The sequence below is a fragment of the Rhopilema esculentum genome, chromosome 8 (genome assembly GCF_057945365.1).
Source record: "Rhopilema esculentum isolate cy_ngs chromosome 8, ASM5794536v1, whole genome shotgun sequence".
Taxonomy (NCBI): Eukaryota; Metazoa; Cnidaria; class Scyphozoa; order Rhizostomeae; family Rhizostomatidae; genus Rhopilema; species Rhopilema esculentum.
In genome coordinates, this window is record NC_142822.1 from 2696720 (window position 1) to 2723712 (window position 26993).

At 37.4% G+C, this 26993-nt stretch overlaps 1 protein-coding gene, 1 long non-coding RNA gene and 1 pseudogene across 3 annotated transcripts; 2 read left to right on the forward strand and 1 right to left on the reverse strand.

Moving 5' to 3' along the window:
• Nucleotides 1-1969: 1969 nt before the first annotated feature.
• On the forward strand, nucleotides 1970-24561 carry LOC135695048 (excitatory amino acid transporter 1). 2 transcript variants are annotated; one of them, XM_065213992.2, is made up of 8 exons: nucleotides 1970-2130; nucleotides 14648-15176; nucleotides 17307-17349; nucleotides 18080-18423; nucleotides 18840-19073; nucleotides 19445-19639; nucleotides 20229-20363; nucleotides 22164-24561. In XM_065213992.2, exons 1-8 carry the CDS (start codon nucleotides 2088-2090, stop codon nucleotides 22312-22314), a joined length of 1674 nt encoding a protein of 557 aa, XP_065070064.2. In that variant the 5' UTR covers nucleotides 1970-2087; the 3' UTR covers nucleotides 22315-24561. The 2 variants fall into 2 exon arrangements, with proteins under 2 accessions (XP_065070064.2, XP_065070065.2); XM_065213993.2 differs by lacking the exon at nucleotides 1970-2130 and adding an exon at nucleotides 11199-11340.
• On the forward strand, nucleotides 2137-9801 carry LOC148959791 (uncharacterized; annotated as a pseudogene).
• On the reverse strand, nucleotides 24327-26925 carry LOC135695051 (uncharacterized). The gene is made up of 2 exons (XR_010517225.2): nucleotides 25995-26925; nucleotides 24327-25611 (listed from the first exon to the last, which is right to left on the reverse strand). It is a non-coding gene; the product is annotated as an uncharacterized LOC135695051 (long non-coding RNA).
• Nucleotides 26926-26993: the final 68 nt, after the last annotated feature.

Genomic DNA, 26993 nt, shown 5'->3' on the forward strand with positions numbered 1-26993 from the left:
AGAGACGGCTACAGACGGACGAACAAGAAACTAGTTTAGAGCGATGAACAAACAGATACAGGTAAATTTGTCTCAGAAGTTTTCAATGCATGGGCGGCTACTTTTCGATCTAATCATGTATTGACCAAGAAATAAAGTTATATCTTAACCACATTGAATTCGAAAGGATGGAGAGGTTTCGCCTTTTCAAATGACTGTTTTTCAAATCTAGACATGCTTTATTGAATCCCAAGAAATTGTGACAACTTTTATTAAAAGAAGGAAGTATATTTTTATTCTCTGTGTCCAAATTGTTAGGCCAACCGGCCAATCATGTTGATAGATTTTTACCAAGTTTCTGAATCCTGGACTTTTCCAAAATCATTTGTTTCTTAATTTTTTTGCTTTAAGTTCTGAAGTCTCTTACCTTTTTCTGATTGCCAAGTACTCGCTCTTATAAAAATATAAGCGTATATTAGCAAAATAAGATTTTCGAAAAGTCAATTCAATTCAATCATAATTCAAGCTTCCTTACAATATGCAAAACTATCAATTTAATTATATGAAGAAAAAGCGTGAGAGTATGCGAATAGAATTATAACAAAAATAAACAGGTAAGAAACTAAACGAAATTAGTGCGAAGGGAAAAAGTTAGAAATCACGCTAAGCACATCTGCTTGTTAAGATTTAATTTTTCAAATGAAACAGCATTAAAGACTGAAATGCCAAAATATGAATACTAATTGCAGCAAGGTATTATGTACATAATACATAATGGGTATTATGTACAAAACTGGTGGATAATTATTCAAGCATTGATTTCGGTAAGCTACAGTTTGTATTTTTTATAAAGATGTGTTTAAATTTGGATTTGTACAAAGGGATATACAGTTCTAGATTTGAACACAGTTACGCTCTTTTTTTATAAGAACAATTTTATAAGAACACGAGCCTCAAAATTGTTCAAAAGTTAAGAACAAATTAAGAACAAGCTTAGGCTGAGCTTCTGCAAAATGCAATTTTGAATAACGTTTTTTCTCAAAATCGTGGATTTTTAGCGATGTATGGGTACTTTTTAGGTGAATATTTAAATTCGTCAGCAAATTAAGGGCGTCTCACTCACTTTGTTGGCAAATGAGGCCTGAGCACCTTCTTTGAGCGAAAAAACTAGCAATCGCACTGCTTACACCCTATTAGATTAAGAACAAATTAAGAACAGTCAGCTTGAACTTGAATTTACTGGTTCTTAGAGTATATTTAGAAAGCTTTGGTGTTTGACAAGGGCGTGGTGGTCCACCGGGATTTAGGAAATTTCCCGGTAGGCCCCTTACAATTTTCGTGTGGGCTCCTTGGATTTTCCTTCCCTTTGGCTTTTGCTTTTATCATTTGTAACATCAGATTTGTGAGAAAAGAAGCGTAGTAAGGCACCACGCTGCCTCCGCGACACTCATTTCTAACATATTATAAGTGATGACAACAAGAAACAATCATCATAAAAATGGCGTGCCCCTGAAAACTTGATTTTCCGGGCTCATAAAAATTCCCACCACGCCCCTGGCGTTTGATATTTGTTCGGATTGCAGCCCGAGCAAATGAACCAGAAATTGCCTGTCTGGTTTGAATGTTATGTCTGATTTTAATGATTGGGAAAGATCGGCAAATGTTTTGTCTTATTGTAAATATCGTACATGAATTTAGCACGCTCAATTTGATAGCCATCACCAAGGCGTGCAAGTTTTATGTCATTAAAGAGAGTTTTGGGTACCCTCGGACTTTGCCAAGGCATTCAATGCAGTTGCGTGACACTTTGTGGAACTTATTTTGGGACTGGACAGTAAACACTTAGAAAAGTTTGCCTTTTGCAACAATAAGATAAACACTCAGCCATCATCGTCCTTTGTTGCTATTAACAACCTCAGTATGTGGCCCCCGGTTCGAGTGTACCGTGCAGATTGAACAATTTACCCCCTGGTAAGGCATGGATCCCCATTCACTCATCACTGTCAAATATTTACTTCTGCAGCAGTTGTGTCATCAAGAGCATTGCGTAGTTCCTTGCTCGAGCTTCTGTCGTCAGAACAAATTGGTATCGAAAGCGTTATTAAACCATGGCTGAATCTGGAAAAGAAAATACTGGATTTTATGATGAACGTGAGTTACTTTATATTTCCCGGGTACCTTAACTTTGCTAAAAGCAGCGTGTTCAGATAGAAAGAGAGAGAGAGATAGAGACAAAGAAAACGATTTCTAATTATCATATTGCCATGCCATCGTGGCTTTTCTAGGCATACCCTGAATGCAAGAGGCGGTTGTATGAACGTTGAACGAGTTCGGCCTTTCAAAAAGGGTGTTTTGAAACTTTCTCGTGGGTCTGTAGGAATTGGGAACTCGGTAGGAGTTCCGTCTACAAGATTAGATAATTTATCCTGTGTTCATGTTTCTGTAACTTCAGCAACGCAGGGCATGATTTCTAATTTTACGCGCGGTTTTATGCATGGCTAGATGGCCAAATTCCAATCACGTTCTGTTATTCATATCCCTTTTTCTGATCTGCTTTTGTATTCGTTTTGACAATCTTGATCGCAGTTTACTATTCATTGAAATACCCTAACAAATGGGTGACTTTGTTTACATATTTTGGCATGTTTTCCTTACACCGCTCGCGAAATCAAACAATTCGTGTGATACATTGTTTGAATAACACTAATCATCCAACAGAAAGAGATTCTATTCATCCGTTACCCACATCTACCCAACTTCCGTCAAATTATTCGTCAGGCCAAGGTTGAGAGTCTCTTATACCACGCTCATTCATTTCAAGCGAAGTGGTAATCTTTGCTGTGAGGAAATGGCTCAAGATACTCATTATGGATCCTGTTGAATCTTTATTGAATATCTGGCAAGGCATATCCATTACCATTCAAACTACGTCATACGCCCCCTTGGTACAATAACGCTAGGAACAGGAACAAAGTTTTCCGCTAATTTGCTGTTCTACAAAGGGCACTGCCAGCCCTGCTAGATGACAAAGCTGTTTCATTTATAAATATGTGAATTTGCGAAATCCAGATATTCTTGAGGTTCTAGAGGGGGCCTTATAGTGAAGGGGTCTTTTTAGAGAAGGGGGATACACACTTTGCTTTATTTAACAACATCAATGCACAAAAAATTGGTTAGATTTAAGAATTAATTATGAATTTCTACTCGAATTTCGGCCACAGTTTGACTTGTTATTTATCTGGGTTTTTTAACAAGCATAACAAGCGCGAAATTCGCTCCAAAAATTTTGAGGTACGCTTGTTGAGCCGCGTTGAGCTGCTATTGCGTCAGTATGTTTCATTTTCTAAAGTATTTTTATGATAAAGAAATACGGTAGCAAAGACACTAACTTTCTTTCTCAGGGATTCTTATCAACTTTAAACTTTGGGTCTCTTTATATGACCTCTGTATAACTCTGACATGTTGAGAATCATAGATTTTTAAATGTGCATTCCAAACTCATCAAAAGGCTCGTGATTTCCTTGCTTTCCTGCAATTTTGTATGCTGCACCAAGAAGGATGTTATTGGTAAATGAAAAGGTTCAAATAAGATTTTAAGCTTATGTACCTATGCTTAATCTATATTTGTTTTTACAGTCTTTTTGCAAAGGATGTCTTTTTCACTTTTTACAGTCTTTTTACAGTCTTTTTACAGTCTTTTTACAGTCTTTTTACAGTCTTTTTACAGTCTTTTTACAGTCTTTTTCACTTTCTATGCTACCTGAAAGGGTGAATTTATGTTCATGGTACACTCTTTTTGTAACAAACGTTCTACAAAAGACGAGTTTGGACAGACAGAAACATTTAAAAGACTTTAGTACTCAGGCAAAAGATTTAATATTAAAAGCGACTCAGAACACAAAAATTTTGTGAAAACCCATCAAAATGATTAGCTGACTGGCACAAAGCTTTTGACACAGAAAATAGAAATGACTAACTTATTCTGTGGAACATGCTTTTTATAAAAACAGCCCTTACAAGAAACAGGCTGATATTTGCCCAAAAAAGAACAACATAAGAAACAAGGCAGGCTGAAATCCAACAAAACTCAAGAAAAAAAACACTGGAATAATTGAAAATTGAAAGAATAGCAACAGAAAAACAAAGAGCGATAATGTTTTGTCCGGACATTACTATACACAGGAAATTCCATTGAAAAAATAAGAAACAAAATAAGAAACACATGAGACTGAAAAAATGCGAAATAATAAGAAACCCCAGGCCTGTAACCAAGTGTGTACTGCGCTCATCTCAATACAGGGTCATTCCATATGAAATCATCAGATTTTTTACATATTTGTAACCTACCATCCCAGAATTAACTGAATTTGATATCAACTGTTGGTATCATTAAAAAACAAAATTTCCCAAAATTTGAGATCAATATCTTAAGCCATTGCAAAGTTATGACAAATTAAAATAATCATGAAATATGGGCGTGGCCCGCCCTTATTTTCGCACATCAAAAGACAATCCGTATTCAAAGAACAGTTTAACGATTTCTATGTACACTGTGATTTTGAAAATTTGTGACATATACAAATTGATATTGAGAAATCCAGAAACGGCATTAGAAATAGCATAATTTGAATAGTTTATCTTTTATTCCACTGTAAAATGACTAATATGATTTTCCCAAACACGATGATCTGAAATGTTCGAGTGGCTATTTTGGGATGTCTCCAAGTTAGTCAACAGTTTTCCTGTATACCATTTTGAAGAGCATGCTTGGAACTACCAAAAAATATCAAAGAACTAATTTGCATCTAAGGGAGAAACTAGTAATCAAGCTTGAAAGATTTTGTCTTTTTGAGTTACTTCCATTCCGGTTCAATAAATAGTGTTTTCCCAGTCTACAACAAAGGAACCAAAGTGATACCTAATACCTAAAACATATTCTTCAAAATTATTTTAAAGCAAATAAAGCACTTAATTTAATGGTTTAGTTTGGTTTTATGAGCAATTCATTTATATTTCACACATCTTTGTTCATAAGGTCATAAGTTTGTGCAGTCTTTGTTATTGGAGCTTCAATGCGGCATAGATTGTTTAGCTCTGTAACCCAGCAAACTTCTTCTCTTTGGGGCCAGTAAAAACTTTTACATGGTCCTGGAGAGTGCTTGTACTATATCAAGTATTTAGAAATATGAGCCATTGCCCACTTTCCAAATATCTAAGACGAAAATATTTTTTGTGCATTCTGATAGTAATGTTGACATTCTCTATTAGGTGCTAATATTGAAATCTCTTCCTTTGATTTATGTGGTTTCCTGAAAGGCTTCCTGTTTCAGGAAGTATTACCAATATGTTGTTTAACACCTTGTCATCTCACTTATAATAACTAGACAGACAGGAAACAGCAATATTACAGTTCTTTACAGAGGTCTAAATAAACAGACATTGCTATGAAGTTTTAGTTTAGAGGAAACAGTACTAGTGTAAGGTGGTGAGAAAAATACTCAGTTGTTGGCCTCAGTATGGATTCTTGTGACATTGGTATACATTTAGATGATGATTGTCATAAAACCTCATATACACGACAAATTGGATTAAAAAACCTTTCTGAGTTTTCAGAAGATGAGAGGAGTATATTCCTTTGGAGAAGTGGGCTGAAAGGTTCAGTAGCTGACTCTGAAAACTTGAGGATTTGTTTTCATCATGAAGAAAAGTGGGGTTCAATTTTTGAGAAAAAAATTTCTAAATGTTGTAACATGTTCAAAGTACATAAGAATACAGTTAAGGGTGGCCACAAGATCTCACTGGACTTGGCACATAAATTGTCAATGCAGAATCTTGAATGTGTTCCTGGTTGGCAGCTTTGTAGGAGATGTTATGGCATGGCACAATGTAATGAACAACCTACTGCATTTGATATTGAACCATCTTACATTCAAATTTCTGATACTGTGGATGCTGATATTTCTGAAATTGAATCCTCAGTTTCACAGTCAGAGAAAAGATCCAATCTCAACAGGAGCCTTGAGACTATGGACATTTCTCCAATAAAAACTCACAGTATGCCAAAGCATAGGCATGTATCCTATGCAACTTCAAAGATGGAAAAAACTGTGGATAGATTCAAAAAATCTTTTGCAGCTGCTGCAAATATTGAAGAATGGCATCTACCTTCAATACAAGAAGGGAAAAATGAAAATATATCAGAGTCTATCAGGGTAAAGGCTAATGATCTGGATAAGTTGACTGAGAAAATTAAAGAAAAACTACAAAATTCCACGCTAAACAATAGGGAAAAAGTTCAAATTCTAACGCTCACACCTGAATCATGGACAGTTGCATATGCCTCTTCTTTTTTTGGGGTATCTGAATATCTTGTAAGACAGTCAAGAGAAATAAGAGCTTCATGTGGTATACTAGCTATGCCAGAAAAGAAAACAGGGAGTAGGACTTTGCAGAAAAGTGCAATTGACCTTGTCACTTCCTTTTTCCAAGATGATGAATTTTCAAGACTGATGCCTGGTATGAAAGATTCAGTCAGTGTGGGAAAAAATAAGCATGAACAGAAAAGATTACTTCTCTGCAATATCAAAGAGCTGTATGCACTTTTTAAACAACATCATCCTGATGTTACCATTGGGTTTTCAAAGTTTTGCTCTCTTCGACCTAAATGGTGTGTTACAGTTGGTGCCAGTGGTACACATACTGTCTGTGTATGTACTCTTCACCAGAATGCTATCTTGATGGTACAAGCAGCCACGCTTGACTTGGATTATAAAGAAATGATAGATAAAATTGTGTGTAGCAGGGAAAGCAGGACATGTATGATTCATAGATGTAACGAATGCCCAGGAAAGGAAGCCCTTAGATCTCAAGTAGAAGCAGCATTAACTAATAAAGATAATATATGTTTTCAACAATGGCAAACAACAGACAGAACCAAGATGTTCACACAAACGATGCCTGTAGTCGAATTTGTTGAGCAGCTTCTTGAAACTATAGATGCCCTAACCCTCTCATTCATATATAGCTAAGTGCCAGGCAAACTACCTCAAAGCAAGAAAAAAGAAGATCACTGAAGAAACTGCAATAGTTCTAGGTGACTTTGCAGAGAACTATACTTTTACTGTACAAGATGAAGTGCAATCATATCACTGGAGTAGACCATATTGCACATTACATCCAGTAGTTTTATACTACAAGCAAAATGCAGAATTATTGAGCCGTTCCTTTTGTTTTTTGTCTGATGACCTAGAACATGACACAAACTTTGTCTTTGAGGTCCAGAGAAGGCTCACAAGTATCATTAAGATTGAACTTCCATCTATAACTAAAGTGGAGTATTTCTCTGATGGTTGTGCTGCACAATATAAGAATTACAAAAACATGATGAATTTGTGCAGTCACAAGGATGACTTTGGTTTGGATGCAACTTGGTCTTTCTTTGCAACCAGCCATGGGAAATCGCCATGTGATGGTATTGGGGGCACAGTAAAGAGACTCACATCACGTGCAAGTTTACAGAGACCATTTTCTGACCAAATCCTCAATGTGACAAAAATGCTTGAATTTTGTGAAAGAAATATTCAAAACATTCAAACATTGTTCATTTCAAAGGAAAGAATGGAGAATGTCAGAAAAGAATTAATGGACAGGTTTTCTCTTGGTCGCACCATTCCTGGAACTAGAAGCTATCACTACTTTGAGCCAGTGTCAACAAGTACAATTGCCTTCAAATACACTGCTGAAGAGGATACGTTTTTAGGTACCTTTAACATATCTGGTGAAAAAGGCAAATTCCTTTCTATCACCTCCGTGAAGGCAAGTGACTTTGTTGCCTGTAGATACGATAAGAAGTGGTGGATAGGAATGGTTCAGGAATTTTGTATGGAAGAGAATGACTTCAAAGTTAGTTTCTTACACCCTCCAGGACCATGTTTAAGTTTTCACTGGCCTCAAAGAGAAGATGTTTGCTGGGTTTCAGAGCTGGACGTTCTATCTAGCATTGAAGCTCCAGTAACAAAGACTGGACGAACTTATGACATTACAAATGAAGATGTGCAAAATATAAATGAATTGCTCATAAAACCAAACTAAACCATTAAATTAACTGCTTTATTTGCTTTTTAATCATTTTGAAGAATATGTTTTAGGTATTAGGTATCACTTTGGTTCCTTTGTTGTAGACTGGGAAAACACTATTTATTGAACCGGAATGGAAGTAACTCAAAAAGACAAAATCTTTCAAGCTTGATTACTAGTTTCTCCCTTAGATGCAAATTAGTTCTTTGATATTTTTTGGTAGTTCCAAGCATGCTCTTCAAAATGGTATACAGGAAAACTGTTGACTAACTTGGAGACATCCCAAAATAGCCACTCGAACATTTCAGATCATCGTGTTTGGGAAAATCATATTAGTCATTTTACAGTGGAATAAAAGATAAACTATTCAAATTATGCTATTTCTAATGCCGTTTCTGGATTTCTCAATATCAATTTGTATATGTCACAAATTTTCAAAATCACAGTGTACATAGAAATCGTTAAACTGTTCTTTGAATACGGATTGTCTTTTGATGTGCGAAAATTAGGGCGGGCCACGCCCATATTTCATGATTATTTTAATTTGTCATAACTTTGCAATGGCTTAGGATATTGATCTCAAATTTTGGGAAATTTTGTTTTTTAATGATACCAACAGTTGATATCAAATTCAGCTAATTCTGGGATAGTAGGTTACAACCTTCTTAAATTTCATATGGAATGACCCTACAGCACAAGGGCGGAAGCGAATCTGCAGCTACTAAAATCCTACCCAACAAGTTTTTGTTGGAACTTCACACATCTTATATCTTCTTTAATAGTTTCTATCATAAAATGAATTTTCTCCTTACACGAAAAGTTAATTGACAAAAAACACTAATGAATCGATTAGTTTTGACATTTCCCTAAGCGTTATAAAACTGAAGTACCCAAGCAAACCAGAACACGTAAGTGACACACAGTCAGGGACAGATTTGCAGGTGGTTTGAGGGGTGCGACACCCCCCACAATATTATTGTGCTCTTCGGTAAATTTTCCTTCGATTCAGCAAGAATATTTTTTTAAAGGCATTTAACACAGATAAAAATTGCTTGCAGGCACACGACCACGAGAGTTGACCAATCAAATTGCGCACAGAGAGAAACATGTGAAGAGTTTCCGCCTTTCTGCAAATCGGTGAAATCCCAGAGCAGCGCGCAGTGGTTTCACGTGAACAGTTTCCAATTCCTTTCTTGTGCGCGTTCTCTGATCAATTTGGCCTAAGTTATTTTGGATTCGCTGTACTTATGCATGTCAAATGCCTTTAAGCCAGAAGCAACAGAATAAACAAAATATAAATCGAATTAAACACTTATTTACCATATTGTTATATGATGCCTGATATCACGATGCGAAGTATACTCCTAATGCTCCAAATAAAATATGAACGATAATGTCAATGATTTTGCATACTCACTCCTGTGTAATAGTAAGATGTAAGATGTCTATATTGTAAGTGAAAAGACAGAACGAAGAAAACTGCAATTTACTAAGTTGAAACTAGATATAGGATCTTGGCTACAAAGAACCAATAAATAATTATAATGTAGCAAATATGAAACACCGCAATACGCCGAGAATAAACAACAATAAATACACGTAAATCAGTAAAGGCTAATATTTCGCCCCGGCATACGGGGTTTCATTCACACACAAATAATTAGAAGACTGATTCCGCGAACACTAAACAAACATAAGAACGTGTTTACTGATTTCATATTTTGCGTAAGTTTAGGCCTATTTTTATTTTCATTAATATAAACAGAGAACAGGAAAATTCCAAAACATTTTCTAAGTTAAGTAATGCTACGCTTGTTCTCTTATATGAAGATAATGATGGCGAAAGGTAGAGTGTAAAATATCCTATTCAAAAATTAAAAGACTCACAATTCGGGTAGCTTTTAAGAAGAAGTTTCCATTGGGAGGTCAACATTTTGTTTACAGTAGTTCACAGTTTTATTTGTAAACATTTCGTATAAAAGGCAGACAGATTTATATATGAGTTAGTAGAGAATATGATCTGTTGGCTTGCCCCAGAAAAATTTTCAATAAACAGCATCCTTGTTACTGCTGTAAAGAAATGTAAGAAAAGTTATGTATTTGCATCCACATTCTTACAATCCATTACCGACATTAAAGTTATACCAAACAGGATAATATCAAAATGGTTTTATCAACTTAGCAAAGAAAACAGTCCATACTGATTTAGAGGAAGAACTGTCTCAAATGGTATGCTAACGAGAAGGGGGGCCCTTGCAGTGGCAGATTTAAGGGGGGCAACTAAGGGCAGTTGCTCCTCCCTCAACGAGTTGAAGCAAGTCTGGCACCCCTTTTTTGGAAATTGTGCGCCCCTTTTGAAGAATGAGAATCAGATGAAAAAGGTTCTTGGACCGATAGGTTAATTTGCTTTCCGCGACAGTGACACTTTAGTTTTGGTTTGAAGGAAAAAGAAGAACTTCAAATTATCTATGAAAAGTCATTCCGCCTGAGTGTTTTCTAGCCATATTGAACTGTGTTCTTTTGTGTAAAATGCAAGTCACAACCATCAGCTTGCCAGAATCGTATATATAAAATCAGCGGTCTATTCACAAAAGCTCTCTGGTAATAGGAAGAAAGTTGGATAGATAATGTTGAAAGGAAGTTCCTTTCTTAGCTGATCTCCGTGAAATTGTGACCGGTTCAAGTCAGAGGTTAATGGTGTTTCCCTATACTGAACGTATTGCCATATTTTAAGAAAGACATAACGTAAGAAAAACTGTGTACATAGCTCTTCAGACGTGACGTGCACTGAAGAAAGTAGGCTCTCCACAAAGTTGATATAGTGTGTATCAACTATGCTCTCAAGAAATGACGTTTCTGAAACTAGAGAAGCGCGTTACAGGTTTTTCCCGAGCTACTTTCATAGCCTCCTCAGAAGTTACATTTTCATTATATGGAAAACACCTTCTTTATTAATTCTAGCAATTCTTTGTTTATTATTTTCCTTCTGTTAAACAAAATAGTTGGTTTTTTGCTTTTAAGAATATTCACTCAAGTTTTCAGTTGTGTAGTTTTTAACCGGTCACAAGAACCGCGTTTTGTTTTCTTCAGGCTTCTCTTTTGTTTTCTTTCACGTTTGATTAATTTTTAAAGAATTCCTTCAATTTGTTCCTAACCGAAGCTTTTCCGCTGTCTGCAACCGATGCCAAACTTACACGATGTCATTTTTCATACACAAGTCGATCTAAATTGCGCGTTACTGGACGACCATGCCTACAACATTTGCACTTTTTACGAAACCAAACGGTAAGTTGTAGCAAAGACAAGTTTGGTGGCCTAGTCCGAATCTTTCTAAATGCCGCAAATAGGACATTGAGTTATGCCTTGCACTTCTACAACACATTGTTGTTGAAGTACCTGGACTTGAACTTGTCTGGATGTCACTTTTCATGCTCTGAAAATTTGTACTAGTTCAAAAGACCATTACATTTCGATGAAGATACAATAAAGAGGTCAAGAGCTCGACTCATCTTGGGCTATTATTTGTTTTCTTATTCACCACGCCGCAGTTACCGTAGCGTTCGTTGCATGTTTATTTTGTTGTGATTCATTCCTACCCGTGAATGGAGTTTTTCAACTTTAAATCATAACCGTGGCAAAGTGTGCATTAAATTCTCGCTCATGGATACATAGAAGAGTAAAATAAAATTAAGATTGTATCATCGAAAAGAATGTTATTTAGAGTTGGAAATCGTTCGCACTGTGTGCCTGTTGTATCCTTGGTTTCAAGGTAGTTTGCGGCAACGCCAGTGAGCATTAAAGACGCAGGTGAGCAGTAGTATTTCCAAATAACGGTTATGGCTATCAGTGGTGCAGTGATCGAAATAAGGGAAGATTGTGTCATCGGCGGAAATAAAAACTCGTGAAGCGAGTTCCAAAACAGCTTTGGGGTTTGGGGGCGCCCCACCACCCCCAATGGGGTTCGGGGCGAAGCACTGGAAAATTTTGCGTCTTTTGGCAATTTATTTCTAATGTGAGTCATTTTGGGATCATCTAACCTAGATATTGATCGTGTGTAATGCTTGAACTACGAGCATGGAAATCAAATGAATACAAAGGATATAATGAAAAACAGAACCAAATCGTGTAGGATGGGGTGCGGGCAAAACGCAGGAGGACATAATGTCACCGGACAATATGTCACGGACAAAACTCCACTGGACAAAATGCCAATCAGCAGAATATCCTGTTGGTTTTTTTCTCATAAATCATGCCAGTGCCTCGTCGGTGTTTTTCATTTTTCCGTCGGTTTTCACCGATTACCGGCCGTTATTCCGACCACTGGTGGTGTAGTGCTATTAAAACAACAAGGGGGGCTCCTGCACAAAATGTTGCGAAAAACAATAGCAAAAGTAGAAATCTGCCAATTTTCAGCATTAACAAGGGGACTCAGCCTCCCTGACCCCCCCCCCAGCACTACAACCCTGGTGGCTATACACAAGGATGTTACAGTCGCTGATGGTGCAAGAACCGGGGTCAGTGGGGACGTGCCCAACTATTTTCCAGCAACAAATTTTACTCCTTTTCATGAAAATTCCCCCTTTCTATATTCAAAGTGTGCCTTTTGCATGACTCTATCTATGATAGAAAATAATACTCTTTTGCCGTTGTACCCCCCCCCTCACTTTATTACACGTTCTTATGCCAGGGGCGTCGAGTCTTGTTCTCCTGTAGACTGAAGGGCGTGCCACAGGAACTTTTCTTGAGGCGGCCCAGTTTTGTGAATCACCCCTGGGCCCGAGCTGCCTCTCGACGGCCCTGTCTTATGCCCTTAGCAGTTGTCCTTTGGGGCTAACAAGCAAAGGATGGTTAAATGCAATGTATGACATGGAAAATGTCTTATAAATAAATCTTGTCAAACGTATAGCGTAATTTAAGAAGGCCCGGATTTATACGGTTAAAATTGAGAGTAAAAGCCTGATCTGCCTTAAGACGCTTTTGAGAATATCAGTAGAAAGGGGACATGATCGGTAAATTCTTTGTAGACAGCAATCCGTTGGGCTTGACAGTTGACGCCTCAATGGTCTCTTCGATAACCCATCGGGGCCAGACTATTTAGAAACATTTCTTCTAGAATTCTGTCTAACAATTCTAAATTAAAACACATCAAGGACTTTATAGGGTCTTCATTAAACACTGGCCATAGTTCACTTAGAGGCTAGGAGAAGTCTGTGGTATGGTCGTTGAATTAAGCAGTATGTTCACTTTGTAGATCTAAAGCCTTGAACTTGAATAGTATGCAACAGTAAAACAGGATCTAACAATATCAGAAAGATGTATAAATCAGACTTCAATCTCATCATAATAATGATGTTATTTATTATACCCTGTTGGGATTGAGTGATAAAATCTAAGACGGCGTTGATTCATCATCCAAACAGAGTTTCTGCAAAGTTACTAGTTTGATGTAATGGGCCTACTTCTGACCTGGAATAGCTTGTTTGAGTGTTTTCAAAAGACCTTGAAAATGTCCATCGTCGTTCAAATGCTTTTTTCAAATGAACTCGGGAAGTAAAAACAAATATTTTCAGCGCAAAGCTGTTAGCTTTGAGCCTAGGATGAGGACGGGCTGGTAAAAATTGGCTGTCATTTTAGGCCACTAAGTTCTAGTATTTTGCATGGTTTGTTGACTAGCATCAGCTTCTTATGTTTTGCTTGGAAGTTTCAGATTTAATATTGATACTTTATTTTACAACATACTTAAAGCTTTTTCGTCTGACACTCCTCAGAGCATAAAACGTCAGAATAGGTTCCGAAAAAACACGATGGAAAAATATATACCCAGTTGTGGATCGAAATAGGCCAATCAGAAAAACGCAAGCACAAGACCGGTATAGTTGACCAATCAGTGCCGCGAGCCTAAAGAAAAATTACCAATGGAGTCCAAGAGAGAAAACGAACTCCTTTTGTCTACACAATGGCGGCTTTTTCGTTTTTATGTAGATTGACTCCAAAACTGCTAGATGGAAGGACGACCGGGCTCTGCCAATTATCCGAAACATGTCGTCATTATAGAGTTTTGCACAATCTGGGTTGTCTAAAAGATGTTGACCAATGGCAGAATCACTTGTTTTAACAGTGTTTCTAGACCTACAAGATCGAGGAGGCTGTTCTCTTGTGTAGACAAAAGGAGTTCGTTTTCTCTCTTGGACTCCATTGGTAATTTTTCTTTAGGCTCGCGGCACTGATTGGTCAACTATACCGGTCTTGTGCTTGCGTTTTTCTGATTGGCCTATTTCGATCCACAACTGGGTATATATTTTTCCATCGTGTTTTTTCGGAACCTATTCTGACGTTTTATGCTCTGAGGAGTGTCAGACGAAAAAGCTTTAAGTATGTTGTAAAATGTTTGCTTTTTTCAAAGCCATTTTCAAATTCTGTACCGCAAAAAAATTGATACTTTATTGCTATATAATTGAACTTAAAGTTTGGCTGATTCAGGGCATTTAAAAGTTTATGAATTTTAGTTTTTTGTCTTCTAGAGCAAAATGGAGAATACCTTTTTAAATCATAATGCAATTTGTATTCAAAATTTTGATTCTCTTTACCCTAGCCGAAGTTGAGTTGAAGAAGCCAGGCTCAGATTACAATCCCAAAAACGGCGGGCCTAATTCAGATAGCCACCTCAAGACAGAAGCTCCACCGGAGAGGCAGAAGCCAAAATGGAGACGGATCATAGAAAAAGATCTGCTGATGTTTTTGATAATCATAGCCGTTGTACTTGGCTTCATTATTGGTATAAGCATCAATAAACGGGTGCAGTCTTTGGAGGAACCAGATAAAACTACAGCTCTCGTGCTTATTGGATTCCTTGGTGAACTGTTGATGAGAATGCTGAAATTGTTGATTCTTCCATTGATTATCTCAAGTTTGATTGTCGGAATGGCTGCCCTTGATCAACAAGCATCTGGTCGGTTAGGACGAAGAGCCATTTGTTACTACATGGGCACTACTATTTTGGCTGTCATTCTTGGAATCATTCTTGTTTTAATTATCAATCCAGGCGGAAAAGCGGCACCAAATACAGAAAAAAAGAAACAGAGGGATGTTATTCCTCTTGACTCGGTTCTCGATCTAATAAGGTAAATTTTTATCCTTTTCTGTGAGATTTACATTCATTTTTCTTTTCTGAAACACTCAATGAGGGGATAATGGATGCCGACGTAAACGAGGACATGGCAACGAAAACGAGGACAAAGAGGACGTCGTTGTTGATTGTGTTGATTGTAACTGGATCTTGCTGTCTGAAAAACATCTGGTCAAATATTTGCATTTGTATCATTTCGGTTAGCCCTAGATACGATAAAAATGGGTTACCGCTAAATTTCTGTGAAATTCCCTGTCAAATATTGAATTTTCGGATTCTTCAAAATACTCTTTGTTACTATGCCACCAGTGTGATTTTCAGAGGAAATCAAAATATCTAGTAGGCTTTCTACTAAGAATCAGAATTTTTCAATAAAGGGCAGAAGTAATAAAATGAAAAAAATTTCTATTTCTTAACCAATTCCCCCTAATAATAATTACAGAATTTACATTTTCAATTTTAACCAACCCCCCCCCCCCCCCCCCCCCCATCTTTGAAGCTCAAGGGGGCAATTCCTAGGAAAATTGTGTTTTGTTGATCATCTAGACTTACTGCAAATAAAACATATTTTAGAAACACTAATATTATCCAGGATTTAGGATAAGGAATTTTGATGAAAACTCTTCATCTATCAGACCTCTTGTCCAAGTAAAGGCATTTTTAAATTGAGAAATTACGAAAGGCCACTGCAATTAATAAGGACATCAAAAACTAATATGATCCTCTTTATAACTGAAAATGAATTATTCCCTTAGAGATCCCAAACATTTTGGTTAGAATATGAAGGCTTCTCAAATAATCGGTTAACTTGGCAGTGTGGTGAGGTTGGATTTTGCTTTCAACCCACCCTGCTGTCATCTAAAGAAGGATCTGATTGCCTGGCTGGGGGCTGCAGCCCCCTAACAATGCAAAATATAAATAATTTCAAGCTCTTTTCGAGAAATCCTATCTCGATGTAGCAGTAGTATTAGGAGAAGATCCATACGGCCCCCTAATCCTTTTGCATCCGCTACGCACACGGTCAAAGATTGTTTTAAGCCAGATTGCAAAGTTAATGCATCGAATACCAAATTAGATCTATGCTTTTGCCGAGTAACATTAGATCTATGTTTTGATAGCACTATGCTTTTGCTTAAAAGCATCTGTATGCAGCAAATACCACTGAGCTTTACATTCTCTTTGCCATCATAAACCCTTTACAATCGTATCCCAGCATACAACTTAGCACAGTCCAATACCCCGCAGGCCACTGCAGCAACAATTCTGTTGTGTAATTAAAAGCTGAAAATCTAGGCAGAAATTAATCAACGTGATTTGATGACATTTGATGCCTCTAGTTAAAATTCTTTCTTGTTCGAAAAACAACTGTCCCGCAGTATATTTTTCCCAGCGTGTGACAGTGGCGAGTTTCCAAACAATTTCAAAGGAGATTACAAAACCTTAACCTAGATAAGCGGTGTTCATTTACAAGGGGGACAAGTTTATAAGGATTACACAACCATAAAAGGGGATATTAGTTTTTTAATATTTTTTATTTGTCCAGCTTTTGATAGATCCAATCGTGTTTTGCGTCAATTATTTACGCCAAAGTAACGCCTGACTAAGCCTATGCAGCGAAAAGAATCTTTATACCAGGTTCCCAGCGTCAGATTTCAAATTCAACAGACAACGTGCATGCGCAATAATGATTTACATAAGTGCCCCATTGTAATCATAGAGATTAGACATACCTAATGAGCCTCTGTTTCGCTACTGCCTCACTTGACGGACGCTAAAACAGAGACTAATAAGGCAGTAGCGAAACCTCTCTATTGTAGCGTTCGTCAAGTGATGCAGTAGCGAAACAGAGGCTCATGGAGTAAGTCTACATAGAGATAGTCTACATAGATCTATTTTTAAAAAAAAACTATTTCCATTTCTTTTTTTTGTATTGTATGCAGGGATGATAGCGAAAATTTCGCTTTTTCCTCTCTTCAACCAAATGTCTACTCATTTTGAATCAGGACTAAACAAAAGAGGTGTTACTTTTTGTGTCTCAAATTGATTCAAAATGACAAAGAAATTGTAAGTAATACTAACCCCTCTTGCTAATGGCATTTCTGAATCCCCTTTTTCTATCTTTTAGAAATCTTTTCCCTCCAAACATCATTGCAGCGTGCTTTGAGCAGGTAAGAACATTCAACCGGGTTTTCCACATCCTGAATTTTGTGTAAACAGGCGATATTTTGTTGGAATGGCATAGAGGGGGGGAGTCCTTATGGTCTTTTGCAGGAGTATCCATATTTGTATGCCATTTTTCTTTTAATCAGATTTAATCAGATCAACCTTGATGCAAGTGTGCTAAATCCTTGACGGTTTTGGGATGAGGGGCAATTTAAAAGTCTCCTAAATGTGGCATCTGCCATCTGAATAGTGCTGCTCAATCCCATATCGTAGTCTTACCTTTGGTGACAATTCTGCTGACAAACAAAGTTGCATTTGGAGGATGTATCGTCAGTGTTGATTGAAATTCCATCGATGCCTAACTGCTTCTGCCGCTCTTTTTATGCTGCACCAGAGCCCTGCAAATTATCTGCTCCCATATTCAACGTCACTTTCAATAAGTCAATGCTAAGGTCTGCGTTTCAAGGTGTAGTGGAGAATACCTTCTGATATCAGGTGTCCGACTCTCAACTCCGATCGCTGTCACAAACATTTACAAAGAGTTCGGACCCCCAAAAGGAAGTCTCCAGTTTTTTTCTGTCCGTCTAATCTGTCTGTCTGATCATGAACTCATTAATACTTCTATTTTTTTATCATGAAGAGAATTTTCTTGCCTTTTACGAAAACAAATGCTTCTCCAGCTCCCTTTGCAGGTTTAGTCATTTCTTATTTCAGTGCTTAAATTCTTGTTTTTAGACCAAGTCAGCTGTAAATATCATCACAAAGAAAACTAATGTGACGGTAAATGATGGGAATAGAAATTCTTCCAGAGCGGCAGGGAGAACCATTTTAACAGAAATAATCAACAGCTCTTATACCAAGGAATATTACGTAGATACCAAGAGAACAAGGGTCAGTGGTTCAGTCGGAGTGTCCTCTGGTACAAACGTCCTTGGCCTTGTCGTCTTCTCACTTGCTGTTGGTGTCGTGGTTGGCCGAATGAAAAGCAAGAAGGAGTCGCGAACGCACGCCACAACGTTTATCAACTTCGTCATAGCCCTGAACGATATTGTCATGTATTTGGTCACTCTTGTCATGTGGTAAGCATAAATATTTATCGCAGTTTATCCCAATGCAGTCTGTAGGGATAACTCACCGATTTAATGGGGTATCTCTGGAAAGAATTACAACCAGTATCTTATTAACATTAATACCCAAGACATGTTAGGCCTTAAAGAGATTTTCTAATGTTCAGAAATTATGCAAACATTCGCTAAATCAACACATTTATTATTTCCATTCCCATGGTGATTGACTGATTTTTTGAGAAAGCTCAGAAACCTCTTTTATATTTATTAACAGAAAGTCGCTTTATAACAAATAACAAATAACAAATAACAAATGACACTCAAATTTCTTCCTTTCGCATCGATTTAAAAATTCGTTCAAGAATCTTTTCATTTGCGATTTAAGAATTCGTTAAGTAATAAGCAGCATTATTTTCCCATGTGTTCAGGTACTCTCCTATTGGAATCTGGAGTTTGATAACAGCCAAGTTTGCCGCCATGGAAAACATTGCAGCTACGTTTGAAAGTCTCGGCATGTATATAGTGACTGTCATTGTGGGCCTTGCCATACACTCCTTGATTGTTCTTCCTGGACTTTACTTCTTGTTTACGCGCAAGAACCCGCTCTCATTTTTAGAAGGAATTATACAGGCTATGCTGACAGCGTTTGGGACCTCCTCTAGGTGAGTTAAGAAGTGACAAATAAAAGTTATGATTATCATGAATTCAGATAAGTGGCTAGTGATGAACAGTAAAAGGCCCAGAGGGCAACTTTGTGGGATTTTTATCGAATTCATCCACCAGTGCTTTGCTTATGTCCAAATCACTTCAATATGTTGATTATGATAACGAGGTACCACTCACCAGTCAAAGTGTAAAATTCTTAATAAGCTTTTCATATTGCAGATTTTAACCATCCATTGTGTTTACCTTGAGTTCTTAATTTTGTAAGACAAATCATGAAAAATCGCTATTGCCAAAGTCTCTAATGGCGTTGTTTATGGTTGCTTTCGAAAAGGGATAAAACCTTATCGCCATGTTTCTTGCATTTCAGTTCTGCGACGCTGCCTGTCACCTTCCGGTGTCTCGAGGAGAATAACCATATTGACAAAAGAGTGACAAGATTTGTCCTTCCTATTGGTGCAACAATCAACATGGATGGAACAGCGCTTTACGAGGCTGTTGCTGCCATCTTCATCGCACAAGCATCAAATTTTTCTCTCAACTTTGGCCAAATCGTCATGATCAGGTAAGAAAAACTTGGAGTTTATTTACAACGTCGCTTTTTACAAGTCTGTCAATAATGAAAGATTTCTATATTCTTTTGCTTGCTATACATATGATATATACATTTTTATTATTTTTGTGAAAAAGGAAACTTCCTTTAATATCAACTATGCAGCACGCAGCACATAGCACATGTCAGGAGTGCATCCTTGGTTAAAGAGAGCACTTCATGTTATTATATTATGTTTTACCATAAATAATTCGTTTCAGTTTTTAGAATGCTATCGTCATTCTACCAATTCTCTATTCCTGCCCCACGTGGTCATTTATTTGACGTAGATATCTGCAATTACATCGAAAGAAATTTTTATGCAGATTTCTTTCAAGCTTCCAGAAAGCGCACAAAAAGTAAAATTGAAGTTCTTATTTACTCAGTTTAAAGCCTCAGATACCGTGTAATTTGCCTGGACCTTTCGATGATAGCAAACAATACAGACATTAAAGCCAGAGTATTTTCTCTTTTGTTAGATTGCTAGCACAACAGTATTCACAAAAGAAAATGAAAAACAAGATGCCAAATGCATTTTCCTATTTACATTTTACATTTTTAGCTTGACATCGACTTTTGCCTCTATTGGAGCAGCTGGAATTCCTCAAGCTGGTCTCGTTACTATGTTGATTGTCCTTCAAACAGTTGGCCTCCCAGAAGACGGAATCAGCTTGATCATCGCTGTTGATTGGTTCTTGTAAGTCGCATCACCTCACTCTCATTAGCTAAGCGTAGATTTAGATTTAGAATCTCATAGATCTGCATATTTGGAATTTAGTAAATTTGCAGCAAAAAGCTGAAACGGCTTGTTAGCCTAAGTTAAGTAAACCTTCCGTGTTCTTTTACATTTATATTTTCCCACCTATTCCGAAAAAATTTAGAGCTTTCCTGTCAACAGAATAAATTCAAAGATGCCGTGACTTTACCTTTTTGAATAATATCGGGGACTCCTAAAGACTTTCGTTGAATTTGGAATCAGTATGCCTTATTCTGCCTGTACATGCTCTCTTTCAAAGCATGAATCCTACAACATATTGCGGCTACAAAGAACTTAAACTTTATCTTTTCTTGAAGGAGAGTAGTATTTTGTTCTTCCTATTCAGAACTAATACCCATACAGAGAGCCGTATGTAAAAAGCAAATACAGAGTTTGTTTTGTCAAAATAAACAATCTTTTGGAAATACCACTTAATACCCAGCCAATAAACATTATTCTGATGGGAAGAAAACTGCCTTTTCATGCAGAGTAAAAGGATGATTAACTTTAGTCTGGCGGTATGCTGATACTCGGCTTAAGTTGTTAAGACTTCTAGCGGTGACAATACAGTACTCATTTCCAATGTGCTGTTGGACATGTATGTTTACAGACAATATCTTTAATCCAGCCTACCTATAATGTTATAGCAGAGAAAAGATTTTCCTGTTTTGAAATCAGGGCCTTTGTTCTGTAATGAAATTTCATGGAATCCCTTTTATACTTTGGACAGCAGGTTCAAAGCTCGAAGAATGATCGGATCTTCGGAGTCTAGCTTCAAGATTACTTTTACAAGACGCTTTTTATGTTAAGGATTTTTAGTGAGGGACGCTCGTAGTTAAAATAACGTGTTTTAAAGAAGAAAGCAAATTTTTCGTTTGTCAGTGGCTCCGAGGTTTAATCGAGAAGCTGTCTCTTGACGTCTTGGTTGAAGATTTGTTCTTTTTGCTTCCAAGGAAGATAAATTTATGATTTCACAATGATACTTTGTTATTTTTTGCAACGCATTTCACTTATCATTCAAGTATATTAAAACTCTGCCACGTAATGATCGTCCTTGCGGTCCCTTTCATTGACTGCACTGTTCTCGTGGTTCATTGTTGAAGAAACATACGCAAAGTGCAACATATTTCGATATTGTAGATTTTATGACGATATAAAGTTTGAGAACTTAAAATAGCTCCAGGTGAAACTTTTCACCCACAATAACTAAACACCTTAATTGTTTTCTAAGTTGTTAAGTTTATGTCGTCATAAAATCAACATCACTAGTACCAACAATTACATTTAGACTAAATTTTTATGGTTCTTTATCCGAATCTGCAGTCTAAAGTTTAGTGCAAAGAAGTTTATGTGTATTTCAATTCGAGATGATAAATTGAATTGGTACATTTTTTAGTGTAGCTGTTGTAAATCGATTATTAATTGAGGGCTTGAGATAGAAAATCAATCATGTTGTCTTTTTGATATTTTATATATAACAGAATATAACATATTTATAAAACGGCGATTCTAACCCGTGCTAAACTCAACTCATAATGAGTAAATTTCTAATTGAAAAGTGCATAATTGTTCCTGTCACGTGACAGCTTATCATGTGACCTCGAACCAGGGGGTTGCCTTTCCAACAGTAGCGATGGGTAAACGCTGTTTTATAAACAGTGTTTGCAAACTATCCAGCATGATTCTCTCTTTACAGCCAAAATCCTTTTTGTAACGACTGCACCAATGCTTTTTATCTAGGGATCGTATACGTACTGCTGTAAATGTTCTTGGCGATTCAATTGGAGCAGGAATTGTGGACCATTTGTCAAAGGACGATCTTGACGACATGGACCACGACGATATGGAGCAAGATGGTAAAAGTGCAGTATATGAGAATACACAGTGCTAGATTTGTACCAATCCTCGCCCCATTATTGCAACGGTGACATTGTTTCATTATCAATTTTTCCTAATAAATCGTTTAATGGCTTTGTTTTATTGCTTAAGAGGTTATGAAAACACGACAGAGTCTCTTAGTTAGGACTACTTTACAAATTCTGCATTAAATACTCTGTAGTGATTTGAAATTTCATTTTCCTTGCCACTGTAGCTAATGCATTGTATATTTGTTTTTTTTAAATGCAATGGCAGTCGTGAGTTTTTGAGACTGCGGGGCCCTGGGCCAAGAAGATTTCAGGGACTGTGGGCCCTTGTTCTTTACAATCTCTATCTTTTTTCTTAGGTGTGGGGCCCCTTTTGGCTACCATAAGTGCGGGCCTGGGACCATGGCCCCCTGGACCCCCTGGACCCCCTGGACCCCCTGAAAACCGCCACTGAGGATAGTTATCAATGAGGGGCGTCCGAATTGCAGTGCATGCCATCGTTTTCGTTGCATTTTGTGCAAGAGCCCCTTTGTTATTTTGATGGCACCACAACACTGCAACTGTAGGTTAGCTAAGATTGGTTGATAACGGCCAGCCAGAAAAAGCAGGCGGCATGAAAACAGAGTTAGTGTAGGCTTTGTGTATGTAATATTTGCTTGCACTTTCGTCGTTCAGCCATAACAACAGTTAAGTTATGTTATTGGCCTTCCTCAACAGCGGTGGGGAACAGATATTTGATTAAGACTTCCATTTGAATTATTTGGATGGCTTCAAAGTGGGCATTGCAACTTGCAAATTTAAGTTCTGGTGCTTTTTCCTATGCATCATCTCTTAACCTAGATACAATGATTTATTCTTATTGCAATACGTATTTCAGCCTGCGTGAACAGGTTTCATTGCATGCAATTTAAGCAAGACCAAAGTCGTAAACAAAACATTTTCCGTCGTATTGAATAGCCCTGCGTAGCGAGTATAGTGTATTTTTATTTTGACCGTCGATGTATCATTTTAAGGGTGTTTGTAGTGGTAAATATGTAATTTTGATCATTAAGATTGCAATGTAAATTTTTGGTGATTCGGTTGTATTCGTGTCGGAGTTGTACATTGTATTGGTAAATGAGGATGGGGAGCTCCACCTAACGGGCTCTGTGAGTCGTTGAAGGTGCTGCCAGAAATCATATGTTCATCAAAGTTCAGCTGATTAGGTGATTGTTTAATCACAGCATAATCGATATATTTTTGATCGAATATACTTTGTGCAGTAGATTACTCGTATGCCTCACACATAGCACACCCCTGCGTAACAAGCCCGGTTTAAATTATCCCTTGTGTGAGATTCCAGACAAGGAATCCTTGATGCCTTTGTCTATTGTCTAATGTGTAAAAATATCCAATTTTTGAAATCTATCGTAACAGATTTTACATCGGGCAATGTTAGTGAGTAGCGCTAAAATGAATAGAAGTGGCCTTCGTTGGCGTTTGTTTACAGTTTTCCGTTATCTGATTGGTCAGAGCTCGGGGGTGTGTCTGCTGTATTAACCAATCAAAGATTTGAAGCTCATGCTCCTTGTGTGAGATTCCAGACAAGGAATCCTTGATGAGAAATTTCCAGACTTCGTTAATTGTCCCAAGCATTTATACATTTCCTGAAATCTCCCACAAACTGAGGTTCATTGCCCCCAGTCAATCTATAGTTCCCTTTTTGGCACAACATCCCTCCCCTGTCAGTCCAATGCGAATTTTCCTGCCCCAGTCAAATTTACCTGCTATCCCTTATGACGAAATAACTCGCCAGGCTTGTTACACAGAGATGTCCTATCTTCACCTAGATTTAGCTTCCATTGCAAGTAGAAATCAGATTGTGGTTCACAAAGGAAAGGTACTTGAAAAATAGCAAGTTACTCTTTGATTTTTATCATCTGGGTTTGAAATTTAGATCAAACCAGTCAAGAGTCAGATAGTGTGATTTTTGACAGCAGTAGTCCAAGATTCAATATTTAACAAAAATTTCGATTTTTCGACGAACTGATTTTGTTAAAATTATAGTCAAAACGCGCATTGTTGAAAACCTGTTGTTAACTTTTCATCTTGTTTTGCCAAAATACTTGCCACTTTTGTATATTTTTTAATTGGGGTGTCTCCTAAAGTATCCATGGTTGTAGTAAAATGTTTTAAGTAGTCTCCTTGTTTCAAGCCAAGAAAAGCTGCGATTTTTTGCTCAATTTAGCTTCAAATATGCTTAGAATATTTAAGAAGAAAGCCTTCTTATCAAACTAGTCTTTGTTCTCTTTTGCTTCTTTAAAGTTTTTCCTCTTGTGTTGCAAGTATTTTTATGATCTCACAAAGATGAATTTGTAAAATACTACTGCAAAGTTCCCAGTTACCTCCATCCTATAGCCTCTCAAATTAGTCCTCAACCTGGAGGTGCATTTTTTGTAAGACCCCACCCATAAGAAAGTCTCTATCCTGATTTGCCAATTTTTGCATTACATGTTTTTAGGCCATCTCAAATGACTTCGAAAATTCTTTTCAAGCAACCTCCCTCGTTTAAGCTTCCCATCGAACTAGAACCAATCAAAAAACGTCTCAAAGTAAACATCCTCTAGGAGGCTTGTTCAATGATTTCCGGCAATCTTAGTCCTCTACATAATCTCTGCAAGGTTCTTCTTTAGATGGAACTTTCATTGTTTGGAGCGATCGAAAGAATCTCATATTGCATGTATATCTTAGATTAAAGGCTCTTGCGCAACCGGCACGCTTTGCGATCATAATTCAAAGACCGGCCTAATATCGTACTGCATGAAAATACAAAACACAGTCAATTTATCAAAACAACTGCCGCTAAGCATGCCGGTTGTGCGAAAGTTTTTAACACTACCTTCTTTACACTACACTCTACACTCTTTTTATTATTACCTACCGCGTGAAACTGGATTCTTATCTCATTCCTTAAAGATCTAAAAAATCACAAATTTAGCCAACTTGTTCTTAATCATCGACCATCCAGAGCTACTCCTCAAGAGTCGGAGCCAAGGAATATAATATTCACAATATCAGAAGACCTGTCACTATTTACTGAAGAACGCTCCGTTCTAAACAAAGGCCTCAAATTTATCCCTAAAAGGAAACTCCATTGACGAATTTCAATATATCACAATGCAGAGGTTTTTTTTCGACGTCTTCGGTTAAAAGCCCATTTTCATAACAAATCGTCTGACGATGATCCAGCGGACCCATCAGCATCTGCTGCCAACGTCATTGACAACCTTTCCCCAACAAAGTCAACATGGACACCACCACCAGGTCAAGACCGCGCTCTGGACCTATAAATTGACCGATTCAGATATAAGATTTCTAAAGTCAACTTTAAGAAAAAGTCTAACAGCTCCAACCTTACTAAAAACGAATGGAATGCACTTAGTAAACTCAAATCCCGACAAGACATCGTTATCAAGCCTGCTGACAAAGTGGGGTGCATCGTCGTCTGGCGTAAAGATCTTTATTTGCAAGAAGGCCATTCTCAATTGAACTCTTCCTCTTATCAGAAACTTGACAAGGATCCTACTAAATCTCTCAATAGCCATATCATCAAAACCATCAAAGAAGAAATTAATTCTAATCACTTTCAACCCAGGGGTGAAGTGCTATCTTGACTATCTTTATACACCTCTTGTTAAATAAGAACCTACTTACATAAAAGACTCACCAGCAGCTCTTCGTGTTCTAAAGATTTCTGATTCACACCGTTTTCTTTTTACCATGGATATAAAATCACTTTACACCATCATTCCACTCAAAGACGGCTTACTTGCTCTCAAGCACTTTCTTTGCAAATGCACTCATCAAGATCCACCTACTGACACCCTCATTCGCCTCGCTGAACTTGTTCTTACAACAAACGCATTCAACTTCAATAATGAAGCATACCTCCAGACCTCTGGTGGACAATGCTCCCAGGTTCACACCTCAACCGCGATTAGCAACCACAACAGCTACTTCCATATAAAGAAACATTTCACATGCAGAACTTCCTGCCTTATTTACTGTATCAGTTGCACCAAATGCGACCTTCACTACATTTGGGAGACGTCCCATCAGATAAATACCCGTTTTGGTGAGCATCTCCGCAATGTAGAGAAGAAAATATACCTTCAAGAATCAAGAAGAGAGGACCTAAATACCACAGTCTCAATTCATCTCAACCAAGATGGCCATACACCAGCCAACATGAAAATAACTGGACTTTGCTACCCACCTCATAACAACACTAAATGCAAAACCCTCGAAAAACGTGTTATTTTTTATCTTGGTACTCTTATTCCTAATGATCTTAATAAACAATTTTCGTTTCTTTCCTAATCCAGCTATTATTAATTTTTACTTTATCTTATCTATACGCTTTCCACCCCCTCACATATTTCCATCTCGTCTTACGTTCTACGTCGTATTCCTACTACGTTCCATTGTAGTTTATATTTAGATTCTACTCTTCTATTCTCTTCTTAACCGTTTCTCCTTCTTTTACAATTTTAACCTGATGAAGAGTTATGCTCGAAACGTTGTACCAAATATTCATTCCTTGTACAAAATTGTTATCAAATTATATTCATTTTCGACGTACAACACGCACAACTTCATTGATTAACACTCTTTATCAGGCGCGCAACTACGGGGGGGGTCCTGGGGTCCAGACCCCTGCCCTTTT

Excerpts from the sequence above, each read along its gene's own strand:
- LOC135695048 (XM_065213992.2), top strand. The coding sequence starts at position 2,088 with ATGGCTGAATCTGGAAAAGAAAATACTGGATTTTATGATGAAC. Across the intron at positions 19,074-19,444 it reads GCGTTTGGGACCTCCTCTAG|TTCTGCGACGCTGCCTGTCA; the intron begins GTGAGTTAAGAA and ends CTTGCATTTCAG. Across the intron at positions 19,640-20,228 it reads GGCCAAATCGTCATGATCAG|CTTGACATCGACTTTTGCCT; the intron begins GTAAGAAAAACT and ends TTACATTTTTAG.